Source organism: Pollachius pollachius (assembly GCF_949987615.1).
Source record: "Pollachius pollachius genome assembly, chromosome: 3".
Taxonomy (NCBI): domain Eukaryota; kingdom Metazoa; phylum Chordata; class Actinopteri; order Gadiformes; family Gadidae; genus Pollachius; species Pollachius pollachius.
Window position 1 is genome coordinate 6,821,105 of NC_136936.1, and position 15,233 is coordinate 6,836,337.

General features: G+C 46.0%; 1 protein-coding gene across 5 annotated transcripts in view; it reads left to right on the plus strand.

The window, feature by feature from the left end:
- The first annotated feature begins 3,081 nt into the window (after nt 1–3,081).
- Nucleotides 3,082–15,233, plus strand: part of frya (furry homolog a) — a 69,212-nt gene continuing 57,060 nt past the window's right edge. For 2 of the 5 annotated variants that reach the window (XM_079731547.1, XM_079731551.1), the window contains exon 1: nt 3,082–3,468. In XM_079731547.1, coding sequence (XP_079587673.1) covers nt 3,270–3,468 — 199 coding nt within the window. In that variant the 5' untranslated portion in view covers nt 3,082–3,269. Of the gene's footprint in view, nt 3,469–7,988; nt 8,147–14,188; nt 14,362–15,233 lie in introns of those variants that run through there. The other 3 variants (XM_079731548.1, XM_079731549.1, XM_079731550.1) reach the window with 3 other exon arrangements.

The following is a 15,233-nucleotide window of genomic DNA, read 5'->3' on the forward strand; positions in this document are numbered from 1 at the left end:
TAGACCCCAGTATTAACCCCTCTCAAAATGGGCGTCCTGCCTTTACCAAAGAATAAAGACCAGGTCTTCCAATGCCAAGTACAGATCAGTTAAATCAGTGTAATTTTCAAATAGGTATGCTCTCCAGATTTTGATTATTTTTCTATAATCACATTCTGGCAATTTCTGAACAGTTTTTCCCCAAACTGGAGGTAACTAAGCATAATGCCATCACATTCTGAACGCCTACTACTGACTTGTGCAGGGAGTGACCCAGTAAGTGTACACAACAACCCAACACTTGCAGAAAACATGAAAAAGAGCCAGAAGGAGTTTGCATGTCAGTTCTCGGCACAAGAGAAGACACTCGCCTGGCGTTTTGCCATTTAAGATGGCCGTCGTTTTCAAGGGCCATGGAGGGAGACACAGGGCTGTCACCTGGAGCCCGTTCCCCTCGCCAGATAATAGCCAGCCTCAGACCCAGGGAACAGGTGCTGTTGCTGGGCTTGTTTACAGACCCTGAATGGGGCTATTGTTGAGCTCACCCCAGCTTGGACAGAACAGGTGAGGGGAACATGCGATCCGTTGAATAATTACTCACTGTTGATGTGGAGGCTTTTCTTCTTCAAGGGCCACGAGTTAGCTCTCTTGGTTGCAGGGGATTGTTTATTATTATGTACACTTGTATAAGTCCAAGTAGAGGTCCTCTTTATAGAGTGCCGTTGGATTGATAAATGTGTGGATTTGGTTGGCTTCAGAGTGAAACAAAATACATTCACAAAAGACACCTTTGTGAATGAATATGTATTGACAGATAAACCCAGAGTTTAGTTGTTTCTGTGGGAAATTCTTCAAGGCAAAATAAATTGTTGTGTAACTCAAGCAACATGATTCAGTGTGTGAAAACAAATGAGATGAAAAGATGAACAATACAGGAGGCAATTTTTGGCTACATCTCTCTGGGAGTTTGTGAGAAAGTTTACTTTGAATGTGTTGCTTTCAGACTCAGCCAATGCAACAGCCGATTACACCGACCTTATGACCTTATGACCTTGACGTCATATGACGTCAACGTGATATGACACCTTTGAGGGACAATGCTCCGATACCTTACAAGGTGGCCTACTAGTTGCATCCCTTCCATCGGACGCTGTGTTATCGTAGTGTAGTGGGGAGTTAACCCCCGCCCCATTCTAAACAGAAATGTGCTAAAATTAGCCTGTGATATCTATCAATTATTCATCCCGGGGCCTGCTCGGTGCCCTGAGCTAAATTGGAAGACTTCTCACCATGGCGACCGGGCTGTATAGCGCCTCGGGGTGTGAGTTTCTCCGAGCATCGCTGGCTCCGTGTCACCAGTCAGACTTGTCCTGCTCCACATGCAGACACACGGGGTAATGATGCCCGCGAGCATTTGCGATTGGTGGTATTTTGACGCAGCGGCATGTTTTGTAGTGGCAGACTGTGTGCTTTTGTAGGCTGTGTTTGTAGTTGGTTGTGTAGTTGTTTCAGCAGTTTTTGTAAAAAAATCGAATTGCTTCATTTCAAATTTGTATACACAATTTGTTTTGCTTTCAGTGACTAAATCATTGCTAGTTTCACTACACATATTTACCTCGGGTTTGAACTGAAATTTGCATTCAATAAGTTCATACTTCACAACACTTGTTTCACATTCACATACACTTCACAGCTTTATTGTGGAGATGTATTTTACCGAGAATACATACAAATGAGTTCAACGTGACTGTAGTTAAACTGCCAAACAGCAGGGGGCGCCATCATACCATGACCACTTCTGCAAGAACACTTCGAAGTAGAGCGTGATTATGTAAATATATGCTTAATAATCAGGCGTGCAAAAACTAGAGTTGACGTCAAATAAACGTGTAGAACTGTAACAAATTCTGACCTATAAATGTGTTTAGAGAGAGCTCTCTAGTAGGATGAACGCGTAGTTTAGACACAAACAGACACCTGTAACCTTGCCATGTTTATTGTTAAACAAACTGCTTCTCCAATTTCCATCAAAACATCTCTATTCAGGTTACCTCTCTCTGACACTTTCTCTGACACAGGGTTGAATAGTGAAACTACTGTGTTTTCTTAATGGACTGGCCAACGCTGATCAGCATTTGTTTGGTTTGGAAACACGGATGAATGTAGCCTATGTTCAGTCGGGCTGGAACATAAATATTGTCTATTGTGTTCTGGGATTAACTCTTTCATTGGTAAATAGTGAAAATGACTTCCATACAACTGATCTTAGTCTGTTGTGACCCATTGAATAGAGGGATAGAACATGATGGTGCTGCTTGATAATGCCTGCTGGGATCTTTATGAAACATTCAACACCTCTATATGCACACTGGCTGTTTGTATTGCTAATGTGGGTCAGGCAAGGAAAAACCTGTTCATGCTAGGTGCGGCTCATTCATTTAATATTAAAAAAATAAAATGTGCTTTGGTACTACTTTTGCAAGCTACCATTTTCACAATGACCAATCATTTTTAGCATTATTTATATCTGAATTTCAGGAAGTAGTAAAAACAAATGTTCTACAATGCATGTAAAGGAAAAAGAAAAACAAAAGCTAGTATAATAGTTTTTTCTTTTCACTCAATTGAGTAAATTCATTGGATTGTTGATGGCAATATTTGTACAGAAAGTTTATATTAATGAGACTAAAATATGTATTTTACACCAAATCTCGTAAACAAAGTGAATTGCAAGTGTATTATTTCAAAGACATCATTCCACAGGGTGCTGTTGCCTTTGTTTGTCTGTCTGTCTGTCTGTCTGTCTGTCTGTCTGTCTGTCTGTCTGTCTGCCTCATTCCCTCTCTTCCCTTCTTCTTGCCTCTGTCCTCCTTCCTTTCTCTCTCTCCTGCCTCTTTTCCCATATATTGTCTGTACACGTAACAGAATCTTCATTGCATTTCTCTCTCTTTACCTCTCGCCTTCTCCTTCTTTGCCCTTAGCTGTTTTCTTTGGTTTGTGTGAAAGAGGAGGGGCTCCTCAGTAACTCTACACCTGCCCCATTCATGAGTGTTACAGTATAACTCGCTCCACTACCCTGACAAGTGCAAGGGTTAAAACACATTAGCGCGAGACCGTAAGATAGCTGGCCCCGGGGCAGCACCTCCACTACAGGGGACCTCACTACTCAACCCAGAAGGAGGACCCATAGGCTGGGGAAAGGCAGCAGCAGAAGACAAGCAGAAGAAGTGCGTGATAGACTTCCAGAGAGCCGGCGCTGGCTGCAGGTTGTAGATGAAGTCCCTGGCAGAATGACCGGACTCCCCGTGGGCTCCCTGCCATCCAGCATGTCCTCTGCAGCCGGTGTTGCGCGGGACGGGGGTACGGGCGAGCGGGAACGCTCTGAGAAGCTGGACGAGCTGGTGCCTCTGGACAGACTCCCCAGCGGGGGGGACTTCAGGGGGAAGTTTAGAAAGATACGGCCGAGGAAGAGACCCACTATCCTTGAAAGTAGGTGCAGGAGCCTTTTCCTTTTATAAATAGTAAATTTTAATATTATTTGTTACATTTTTGAATTGTTGGTTGAGGAGTTCCCTTGTAGCAGACGACAGATCATGTGCGAAGTTCTTTAGCTGCTGACATCACTTTGTCGAATCTCTCACCTTAAACAGGAATCTGGGGACTTCTTATTAATGGGATTTCTTCTATTCTTAAACGGTACATTACATAAGAAGTTATCTCTTGAATATACACAAATGGTATTTGAATAATATTCTAATCATGTTCAAACGTATTCTAATCAAGCCAACTGTAATGACCGTTGGCCTAATGACTCATCATAATTGTTTTAAGAGCCAAAATCCCCAACAGTAACATAATCGTCAGACAGGACTAGATAAGCCCTTCAAAACTGAACACGCGAATATTTCGAAAGCAACACCGGCAAACTATTTTTTATATTCAAAACAAAATCTGAATGTTTATTTGCTAGTGAGTAGAGAAGAGGGAGAGAGGTAGGGTGAGGGAGGGAAGGAGCGGGAGAGAGAGGGAGGATGAGAGGGGAGAGGAGGGTCTGAGCAGATGGCTTAAGAACCGGACAGACGTGATTCACATTCCTCACCTTCGACTGAGCTTGAGAAATGATTTTAATAAGTTCTGGATGAGACTGAGCCCCTCGTACACTGGAAGCCCACGGTGCCAGTAGGACGTTCTCAGTACCTTTTGATTTACCTTTGACCCCCCCCCCCCCCCCCCCCCACACACACACACACACACACACACACACACACACACTCCGGTCTTTACCCTCTATCCTGTAAACAATCGTACGCGTTGTTGATTGTAAAAAGGCTTGGGGATTGCATGGTATGACAGGCTGAATGAGACGTTCTCTCCTCTGTGATGTGAAGTAAGGTAATGTTGAAGAAATAGGTTGAAGGGTGTGAGGATGGTTGGGTTCGATTCCCAAAATCCACAGTCTACCTGTAGGCCTCCTTGAGCACGGTGCCTAAACTTTAATGACATGTATCTGAAAGATCTGGATAAAAGCTTTAGATAAAAGCATCTGCTGAGTATTGAAAATATGTATTGATCCTTCAGGACTGTACTTAGTGATCGTGGAAGTACCTTACATCTCAATGGCCAGGTGGACTTGGGCCCTTGATAAGTAGAAGGATGTCCAGATCTGTTGTTATATCCCAAACACTGTCTTAAAGTCTCTCAGGGGTGACAGCAGGTCTGATTTTTCCTAACGATACCCAAACTTAGAGCCAGGCTGTCAAAATATCCCATAATCCCTCTCTCTCAAGTTGGGTCAGCGTGGCATTTTAATGAGAATACTGTGAAAAAAAAAAGGAGGGAAAAAAATGCTCTCTCTTATGTCCACAGTGAACACGTCTGTTGAGAAATGAATACATATCTGTTAATATCCTCCCTGTACATAGCTGAAGTTATTAAAAGTCTGCCAGCACAGCCTGTTGATTAAGTAAAGAAACTCGCTGTACTTTTGGCTGTGAAGGATATTCTAGCAACTAGACTCGAAAATAGACACTTTGAATGAAGACCTGAATATCTTTAACTATCAAAATTTTCGGTCTTTTTACATTTGTGTGTGTGTATACAGTATAGTTTAGACTGAGTGGAATCACTTCACAGCTAAACGAGGACTTGATACCATGAAAAGTGTAAACTTCCTAATTTTTGCAACAGATTTCTGTCAAATCGCGACAAAACTGTGACTTGAGGTCTTGGCATGCATCGTACCCCAGATGCAGAGGAAGTTGGTGGCAGTCGTGTGTGTGTGTGTGTGTGTGTGTGTGTGGGGGGGGGTGGGGGTGTGTGTGTGTGTGTGTGTGGGTCCCCCCTCCACCCTGCTCAACCTAAACCATTTCCTGCTAAGCAGCCTTGTTTCAAAGTCTCTGAAATTAGCCAACGAGGGAATTGCATAATCTCCTGCCCCTGAACAGGTCTGTCAATGGTCCAGCCAACATAGATTAAAGCTAACGGTATGAGGCAGCAGTGCATGAGATATGCTAATGAAAGGCTTTTATGTGTGCCGTTTTAATACAATACCTCATAGTAAGTGTCTTTTTTGCTGTCTTGACATTTGGACAAGACACTATGCATAGCATTCAGCCAACTGCCTCTCTCTCGCCGAAGATTAATCTGCTCAAAGCAATTCAATGTAACATCAAACGTCGAGGAGTAAAAATAGAACGAGTTTCCCCGTACTAAAGCATATCATATCATGCTGAATCACAGGTCTAGTATAGATCCTTTACCCTGACCAGCTGAGAACGACTATCACATTCACCTTAATGGTTCTGTGGCCAGAACTTTAATGCATCCCCTTCACGATAAAGAGGACTAAGGCTGGATGATACATTGTATTGTCTGCACATTTTGTGTTTTTTATGCTGTGTCATCGTCCCTAAATAGTAAGATGAATGGTTGGATGATGATTGGATGGGTTGACTGACGAAACTGGCAGTGTAGCATATTTAATGTTGTGTTGTTTTATCTTATATAATACATTGTATTTGTTTGGATGTAAGTCAAATCCAAGGAAAAACCTTTCAATGATTGACAAGATTGACAAGTTCATTGACTGTTCAACTGATCATAATTTCTATGTTACCTTGTCTTACATTCATGTGACACATCCAAGAGCATAACCTCTCTCCATGATTTATTACAGATTAATTATGATCCCCATTATCCCCATTCAAGATGAACACATGCGCTTCAAAATAAGAGCGTGCGGCTGGCCCTGCTTTGGCCCTGAAAGGCAAATGGGTTATGTGTGAATGGTGTTACATAACAGGGGTCCCGTATTTATAACGTGATGTGTAGGCGGCATTTCTGATATAGGATTAGAATAAAAGCACAACATGGCAGTGGAGAAAGGAATATTGCAATATGGACTTTTAAATCCCGTAGTGATAAAATATAGATATGCCATGGATACGCTAAAGATGTTGATTCATGTTTGGATTAATCTAGCAATTAAGTAGAATAATCCTGCCCTGGCTAAATGGGAGAGCCTACGCTTATGGTTTACAATATGTTTACATACAAACAAGCTGAAAAGAGGCAAACGGATTTATAAAGTGCGAATCATTCATGTATTTTCCCACCATCGCTATTCGATAAATTCCCATTTGACCTCATTTCATGTTTACTGAGAGCGACCTACCAAGGAAAAAGCACAGCCAACCTCGGTTTTAATGATTTACACACTGATATGCTCAGGCGACGTCGACCCCAAAAGTAAGAGAGCCTTAAGGCGCCATGCCTTGCCTCAAGTCTCTGCTGGACCCCCGCATTAAAACAGTAAACTCAAGGAAATCTCTTTAATCCTCATTGGCTCGGCCATCCCCCCCCCCCCCCCCCCCCCATATTCACTCCCCCAGGGAAACCAGATGCTCTCTGTTATGTCTTTGCTGCTCACTCCCAACTCCTGGGTCACTGACCAGGGGTAGACCCACCATCTTGGGGATCGCAGCCCAGGGGGGCTACTGAGATATCGTTGATAGCCAGGGAGATAGCAAGAGAGAGAGGGAGGGACGGAGACAGAGAGAATGAGAGCAAGAAAGAGAGCGAGATAGATTAGAGCGAGATTGTAGAGAGAGAGAGAGAGAGAGAGAGAGAGACAGCTAGAAAGAGATAGAGTGTATAGAGAGATCAAGAGATAGGTTAGAGAGAGAGAGAAAAAGGGAGAGTGTAGAGAGAGAGAGAGAGAGAGAGAGAGAGATAGACTAGAGAGTGAGAGAGAGAGGTTAGCTATTATTAACCGGGCTGCGCTAAGAGGATTGCATCCTGCGCTCGCTGCCTCCGCGCGGTTATTTAAAGGAAGCTAGATCGCTGGGCTGCCACCGACGCTACCGCCCACTGCCCACTGCCTGCCACGGCTTTAGAGGGAGGGAGGGAGGGAGGGAGGGAGGGAGTGGGAGGGAGGGAGGGAGGGAGGGAGGGAGAGAGAGGAAGGCAGGGAGGGAGGGAGGGAGAGAGATAGAGAAGGAGGGAGCTAGAGAGATGGAGGGACGGACATAGGTTAGAGGGAACAGGGAATGAGAGAGAGAGAGAGGGAGGGAGGGAGGGAGGGAGGGAGGGAGAGAGAGAGAGGAAGGGAGGGAGAGAGATAGGAAGGGATAGAGAGAGAGGAACGTTAGAGGAATAAAGGGAGGGCCAGAGAGAGGAAAGGAGAGAGAGGGTGTGTGGTAGGGAGTGAAAGAGAGAGAAGGGAGGGAGAGGGTGGGTGGTAGGGAGAGAAAGAGGGGAGGACATGAGAGCGGGGAGATGGAGGGATAGAGAGCGATAGCGAGAGAGGGAAGAGATAGACTGACAGCCAAGGACATAAAACAGTGGGAGGAGGAGGAGGGGGTGGAACCACTGTAGCTATCTTGCTCTCTCTCTCTCTCTCTCTCTCTCTGACTCTGTGTCTCTCTCCCTCTGTCCGGCTCTCATTCTCTCGCCGGTGTCACAGCAGCAGTGAGCGCGTCACAGCGAGTGACGGTTCTACCTGCTGCTGGCATTTGGCTGAGAGGCTGCAGCCACACTGCACCGGTCAACACCGGTCCACATCAGTCCGCTACAGTCCACCTCTAGGGAGCTGTAGCCATGGCCAGCCAGCAGGATTCAGGATTCTTTGAAATCAGCATCAAATCTCTGTTGAAATCATGGAGTGGCAGTAAGTTGAAGTTCCTTTGCTGGTTATTTTGATGGCTGCTGCAGTTGCTATTATTGTTGTTGTTGTTGTGGTGGTGGTGGTGGTGGTTCTTGTGGACATCTTGTCCAGTGAGCGAAACTAAAAGCTTGAATTTGAGATATGTGTTGGGTAACCTAACCAAAAATGTTACCCTGGAATGGATTGCTGTAGGTTTGTTTACCTTTCGGATAAAGGTGTCCCCGTATTTCAGTCGCTCAGCATTCAGTTAATTTTGCCCCTAATGATTTAGAATAATTTAATTTAGAACAACCAAACCAAACAACGTGCGTCACAGGTCTGCAGGCACAACGGTCTCTAGAATCCTCCTCGTCGCCCGTGTTAACCGCTGCCTCATAACTCAGCGCTTCAGCTCTCACTAAATACAAAACAAACCGCCTCCATCTTACGGTGGGCCTGTTGCCTTATGGTCACATTTAATCATTTAATTTGAACTCACCCGTTTAACACCCCCTCATGGACCTCCTGCCCCTCGGGCCCTCTCTCCCCGGGGACTAAATACCCACTCCTGTGCACCGGGTCACTCTAATAGGATTAGGAGGATCTTCAGCGGGGTAGCATGTCCTGTACGCACGACGCAGCGACCGCATGCTGGTGCTATCGCGTCCCCACAATCTGCCGGGCCTCAGGTTTATGGTCCCCCCCCCCCCGCTCTGGTCATCTACGTCCTGTGCTGTTACGTGTTCAAACATGCGGAGGTGTATACAACCCAGATATGTTATGAATATACGTCAGATATATAGCGAAAGAAACACAGGTGGGGGTGTTGTTGTATTTAGCCCCTCCGGTGGGGTTAACCACCCGGAGCTGGGCATCGGATGCTGATGTAGAGCAATACCGTGACAGGGCAGACTGGGCCTGCCGTGTCTCCCGTACCACGGTGTTGTATAACCCTCACAGCAGGGGTCACTTAAAGGGTAAATATAAAGGGACAGACACTTTGTTGTACCACCGGGGGCATGGCCTGTAGCCGGTGATGGGTCTCGAGGAAGGGAGTCACTTGGTGTTGACAAGTGCTGGGGGGGACATCAGATAAACAAAACTTTAGTTTAAACGGTGTTCAACATGTGATGGGAGATCGGTATAAGTAGATGATTACGTCGAGTAAAAAAAAGGCATATACGGACATAGATGGACAAAACGCACATACAACACCGACCGCACACATGTAGCAGTCATCCATAGGCCCACGCATCACTTAATTCACAGTTGAAACACCGTGTCGTTCGAACAATGGCAATCTCACCTCTACTGAAAGCACCAATGCATGTCAATCAGCCAAAAAGTGATGGGGACACACTTTGCCTTTTCATATATTGGTGTGGACATGTCCCCACTGTAAATAAAAGTGATGACCAACCTGCCTTTGCAGAGCAGTGAGGAGTGTATAAACATCCCAACATCGTATTTGTATGCAAGATTCCTTCTAACCCTTACTGTCTATTATATTCCCAATCGTCTCTTGTTTGTTTGGTCCTTTTCTCTCCCAACTCCCCTTGCCCGTAGTGGAGCTGTTTCTAAAATATGTTTTATTTTGAAATCAAACAGTGTGCGTTTGTCTGGCGTGTCACGCAGCGTGTTATACAATAAATCACAAGATAAGAAAGATCCAGAAAAAACGATCTTCACTCAGGGATGGCTGAATCAAGAACCTTTCTGTTTGATGTTTCACAGAAGTAGCTTGGTTTCTTAGGTTCAGTCTAGTTTCAGCCTGGTTCAGTCTAGGTTCAGTCTAGGTTCAGTCTATGTTCAGCCTGGTTCAGTGTAGGTTCAGTCAGGTTCGGTCTAGGTTCAGTCTAGTTTCAGCCTGGTTCAGTGTAGGTTCAGTCAGGTTCACTCTAGGTTCAGTGTAGTTTCAGTCGGGTTCACTGTAAGTTCAGTCTGGATCAGTCAGGTTCAGTCAGATTCAGTCAGGTTCAGTGTAGGTTCAGTGTAGTTTCAGTCTGGTTCAGTCTGGATCAGTTAGTTCAGTTTAGGTCCCTCTTTATTGCAGTCCTTGATTAAAGGAGATCGCATGAAATGCAGCAATGCAGGGCTATATCAACAAGTTGCTGTTGCTGTTCTGCTCGGTCTGATAGTCCAACAAACAAAAATACCCCCTCCGGATTCTCTGACCTAATGTTTCCAATAAAAGAGTGTTGACCAGACACACAGATCGGCCATTGTCTGAGACACTTGAGATCTAGTTTTCTCTTTACTTTTTCAACCCGAGCACCACCACTTGTCCCAGAGGAAGATCCCCATCCAGCCAATCACAGCACAGGACAGGGAGAGGGAAGTATTGGTGAGAAAAGCAGCATACGGGAACTTTAGTGATTGGCCCGAACAAGGGCTATTTTTAGGACCAATGTGGCATTCTGTTTTTGGAGTCTGTTTTGGTTTATTTAGTTTCCCTTCAATGACGTTCAAGTCTTGGCTGTTGTTTTACATCAGCAGCACCATGAAGTATGCCAAATATGAACCGAAACGAAAGGGCATTTTACTCTATCTAAATCTTCATGGCTACAGTGCAAGCCTTTTATCTCGATAGGGTATGTCTGCATCCCCCCATAAGGAACAGATGTACCCTGGATCGCAGCCGGGGGTCAGCTGGCTAAAGCCAGGCCCGATGGGCACTAGCTAGAGACCCGCGCTTTAATCTGCTTTCCACGTCCGCCTGTAATCACCCTCTCTCTCTCTCTCTCCCTCTATTTCCCTTCCTCTCTCTCTCTCTAACTCGCACGCTCTCCAAGTCCCTTTCTCTTGCTTGCTCTCTCTCGCTCTCTTTTCTCTCTATCCTTCTCTGTCTCTCTCTCTGTCTACGTCTCTCTCTATGTCTCCCTACCCCTTCTCTTTCACTCCATCTCTCTCCCTCTCTCTTACTCACTCCCTCCCTCCATGTCCCGCTGTCTCTGGTCTCTTCCGTTCACACACAGCCAGGAACTGGAAACGTGATAATGTATTCGTATGAAGATGTTGTTTCTCCAACTCCTCCCATTCTGACAAATTGGGCCTGGAATCTCCCCCCTCTCTCTCCATCACTGTCACCCCCCCCCCCCCCCCCCCCCCCATAACTGCCACTCCACCCTCTTTGTCTCCCTCCCTCTCCTCCTCTCACTTTCCCTCTTTCTCCCTCCCTCTCTTCCTCTCTTCCTCTCACTTTCTCTCTCTCTCTCCCTCTTCCCCCCCCTCCTTAACCTCCACTCTCTCTCCTCCCCTCTCTGCCCTGTTCTCTCTCTCTCTCTCTCTCTCTCTCTCTCTCAAGCTTTTTTTCTCCCTCTCCCTCTCTCTTTTTCCTCTTTGTCTCTCCCCTCCCTTTCTCTCATTATCTCCCCCCTCTGCTCTCATTTCCCGGTCTTTCTCCCTCCCCACTCTCTCTTTTCCCTCTGAACCCTCGCTCACTGGGAGAGTTACACCCGAACACTGCTGCTGCTATAGCCTATTCCAATCATCTCTTCCAGCACCATGTCATAGATCATACATTTGCACAGCATTGTTAAACCGTTCAGGCTTTCCCTCTAAAACCAGGAGCTCAGTCATAAATATGTGTTTAAACCTCTGGCGAGGTATATACACAGGACAATGGGTCCTTTTGCCAAGTTGGAACATTTGGCATGTGAACAGGAACTATAAATAAATGTCTTTCTGTTGCCTTAAAGATGAATGGGCAAAATGTTCCTTTTCATTACGTAGCACTGAACAAATCTCTGGTTGTATTATTAATGTTAACAGAAGCTGTAAAACCAGCTGCCTGCTTCCTGGTCTGGGTTAAAGAGAGGTGTAAATGGGATTGTTTTGACGTAACCAAGCTTGAGAGGAGACATAGACAATGTCTGCCAGAGAAACATTGACTATATATACTATATCCTTAGTTTGTATTGAAGCATTATGGTGACGTGGGAATGTCCTGGCAGATAGTCCCTGCTGTCTAAATAACCACCCACTCCAACATAACTTTCACTTGTTTGCTTTTTGAGTCTCTCCTTCTTTCCGGATGTTTACCGAAAAAATGGCTATTTCTGCATCGCCGTGTCCATTTGGAGTAGTTTCTAAACCAAGCGAGTATCCTAAACAGTGTGTATTTGTTCCGTGGCTGGCCTGCCGACAATGCCAATAAAGGAGCTAGCCACCACCCTTAGGTGATGTCATGTGACTTTTCTCTCCGATGCCAATCCACCGCCCTCAGAACACATGGTATGGAGGAGTGGTCTCCACGTTCAGCTGACCACCTCGAGGTCATTGCTTTACCCTGGTAACACCTCTCATTCTGCTGGTTATAGTGGTTTCACGGCAAGGTGAACACCTTCAGGCCATTAATGTACCCTGGTTAAACAGCTCATTCTGCTGGCTATACTGAGTGGTTTGAATTCCAGGTGAACGCCTTCAAGTCATTAATGTAACCTGGTAACACCGCTCATTCGGCTGGTTATACTGAGTGGTTTGACTTCCTGGTGAACCCTGAGGTCTTTACTGTACCCTGGTAACACCGCTCATTCTGTTTGTTAATGCTTAACAGAAATACGAGTTTTCTCATATTTCAGGGTATTAGGATAATAGCATTTTTGATCAAGTGATTGTGTGTTTATGTGGGTGCATGTGTGTAAATCTCTGCTTGTGTGTATGCTTGTATAAGACAACCGCTTGTCATGCTGCTAGCAGTTGGCTGGGGGTGTTTGTGTGTGTGCGTGTATTTGAATGTCTGCATTTGTTTGTGTGTGTGTATGTCTGTTACTAGTGTGTCCATCTGTCTGTGTGCATGTGCTTGTGTGTGTGTGTGTGTGTGTGTGCGTGTGCTTGCATGTATGTGTGTGTGTGTGTGTGTACACAGTATGTATAGGTATATGTTTGTGTGTGCTTCTATTTGTGTGTGTGTGTGTATGTGTATATGTTTGTGTGTGTGTGTGTGTGTGTGTGTGTGTATATGTATATGTATATGTTTGTGTGTACTTCTATGTGTGTGTGTGTGTGTGTGTGTGTGTGTGTGTGTGTGTGTGTGTGTGTGTGTGTGTGTGTGAGAACCACTTGTCATGCCACCAGCATTGTGCAGCGGGGATCTCGGCTGCACCGGGGGAGATTCTGCGTGACGATGATGTAATGGGCTGATAAACAGAGGGGCCCGGCCCCTTGTCTCCGCGGTCACATGACCCGCGCTCTGCTCAGGGGCCGCTGCTCCCCGCGCCACAGCCGGCTCCGTTACCACGCGCATTGTCTGGTTTGTTTGGCTTTTATTATTCGGCTGAAATCAAGCAACACAGGACCCCATTCACACAGCCTCTCCACTCTCCAGACTTGTTATTAAATATGCCCTTTGTATTATTTTCTATAAATGCCATGTTTTCCCTCAAATACAATGTGGAGCCTGAGGTTCAGAAGGCTGAGATGGCCTCGATGGGCGGTCCACAAGTCTTCACCGTGAGAATGCACTGTATCTATTTTGTATTTTAATCTTTAATAAGTATTTTTGCACTTGCACCGACTTACCAGTAAAAACATCAGTTGAACCGTTGAAGGCTGATTCTCTATTAGTTTGCTACTGTTTCTCTATTCCCTGAAAAGTTGTACATTTGTCTCGCAAAGCTCTGTTGTAGCGCAGACAAACTTTCCCATAAAGGAATCCGTGGCAGCGCTGCTATGAAAGAGGTGTTTACACGCTGCTGGTCTGTGCCTCGTGGCCAGAGAGACAGACAGGGGGGGGTGGGGCTGGTGTTGGGTTGGGTTGGAGCGGGGACGGGGAGTGAATCTGTTAGTATAGAGTGTACAGCAGGATAAATATAGCCCCACAACTATGCCACCATAGCATGTTAGACCTCACTGGCGAGTTGAGCCGCGGCTAAAAATGCACGTCTGACCTTCACTGTTTGGAAGGCACTGGGTGGTCACAAGGTATACCGCCGCCCCTAATAGAAGACAGACAGACGCACACTCCCCTTCCACTCCGAGTGCTGCTCTGCCACACTCCCACGGGGCTGCCCTCCGCTGCACAGCAGCAGCAGCAGCACAGGCGGACGGCCCGCCGAAGGGACACGCGCGCAGGATGTTTTAGTGTCCTGACTCAGGAGGTGACCCTGGATCCCTTATCGTCCTTCCCCGCCATGGATGGCATGGCCGTGTGCTGGAGTAAGGCCAGCGTTATCCGTTTCATCAAGGGCCTGGGTAGGTGTCTGAAACCCTGGGGGCAGCTGCATGCCTGACCTGGCTTGGTACGTTTGGTGGGGGGGTGTGTGTGTGTGTCTGTGTGTGTGTGTGTGTGTGTGTGTGTGTGTGTGCGTGTGTGTGCGTGTGTGTGTCTGTCTGTGTGTGTGTGTGTGTGTGTGTGTGTGTGTGTGTGTGTGTGTGTGTGTGTGTGTGTGTCTGTGTGTATGTCTGTCTGTGTGTGTGTGTATCTAGGTGGAACACACACACATGCTGGCCGATCCTGGTGCTGTCCAGGTTGATCCATGTTGGATAGGGTCAAAGAAGACCCGCCAAACGTTTCTAGAATGATCTTTCTTTCTAGTGTTTGGGTCTCCTGTTTCTGTCTGCCTGCCCTAAAGGGTTTAATAGGCTAATTGCAGGTTTGCCTCATTGAGTTTGTCTCATTTCTCTTCTGTGACTCCATGACTTGCCTATGTCAACGTTTCATTTCAGCAAAGTTGAAATGATATTTCCTGTTTTGGGGTTCATTGTTGTTATTATGGTCATTAGTGCTGTAGTCACATCCCTGAAACCTGACCCCTGAGCCAGGGATGACTTCTGTGTGGCTTCCTCAGGTTTCAGTTCAGAGGCTTGCTAGAAAGATGACTTCCTCAAAGATGATGAAACACTTCTTCGTCCTTCCAGCGTTATCATCTCGATCGGCTTTAAGATTTAAGAGCCAAGCTTCCTTGAGCATTGCTGATGACGCTGCTAATGTTGTTTAAAGATGATAATTTACAGCTTCCTACTGTGTGTCATGGGTTAGCCGAGTGGTCTCTGGAGCTGTAACGAGACGTAATGATATGGAGGTGTTAGGGGTGATAAAGGAATGATCCCATTAGCAGTAATGTAATGATGAGGAAGATCTTTGGATTGACCGTTGAATGGTTTACAGTGT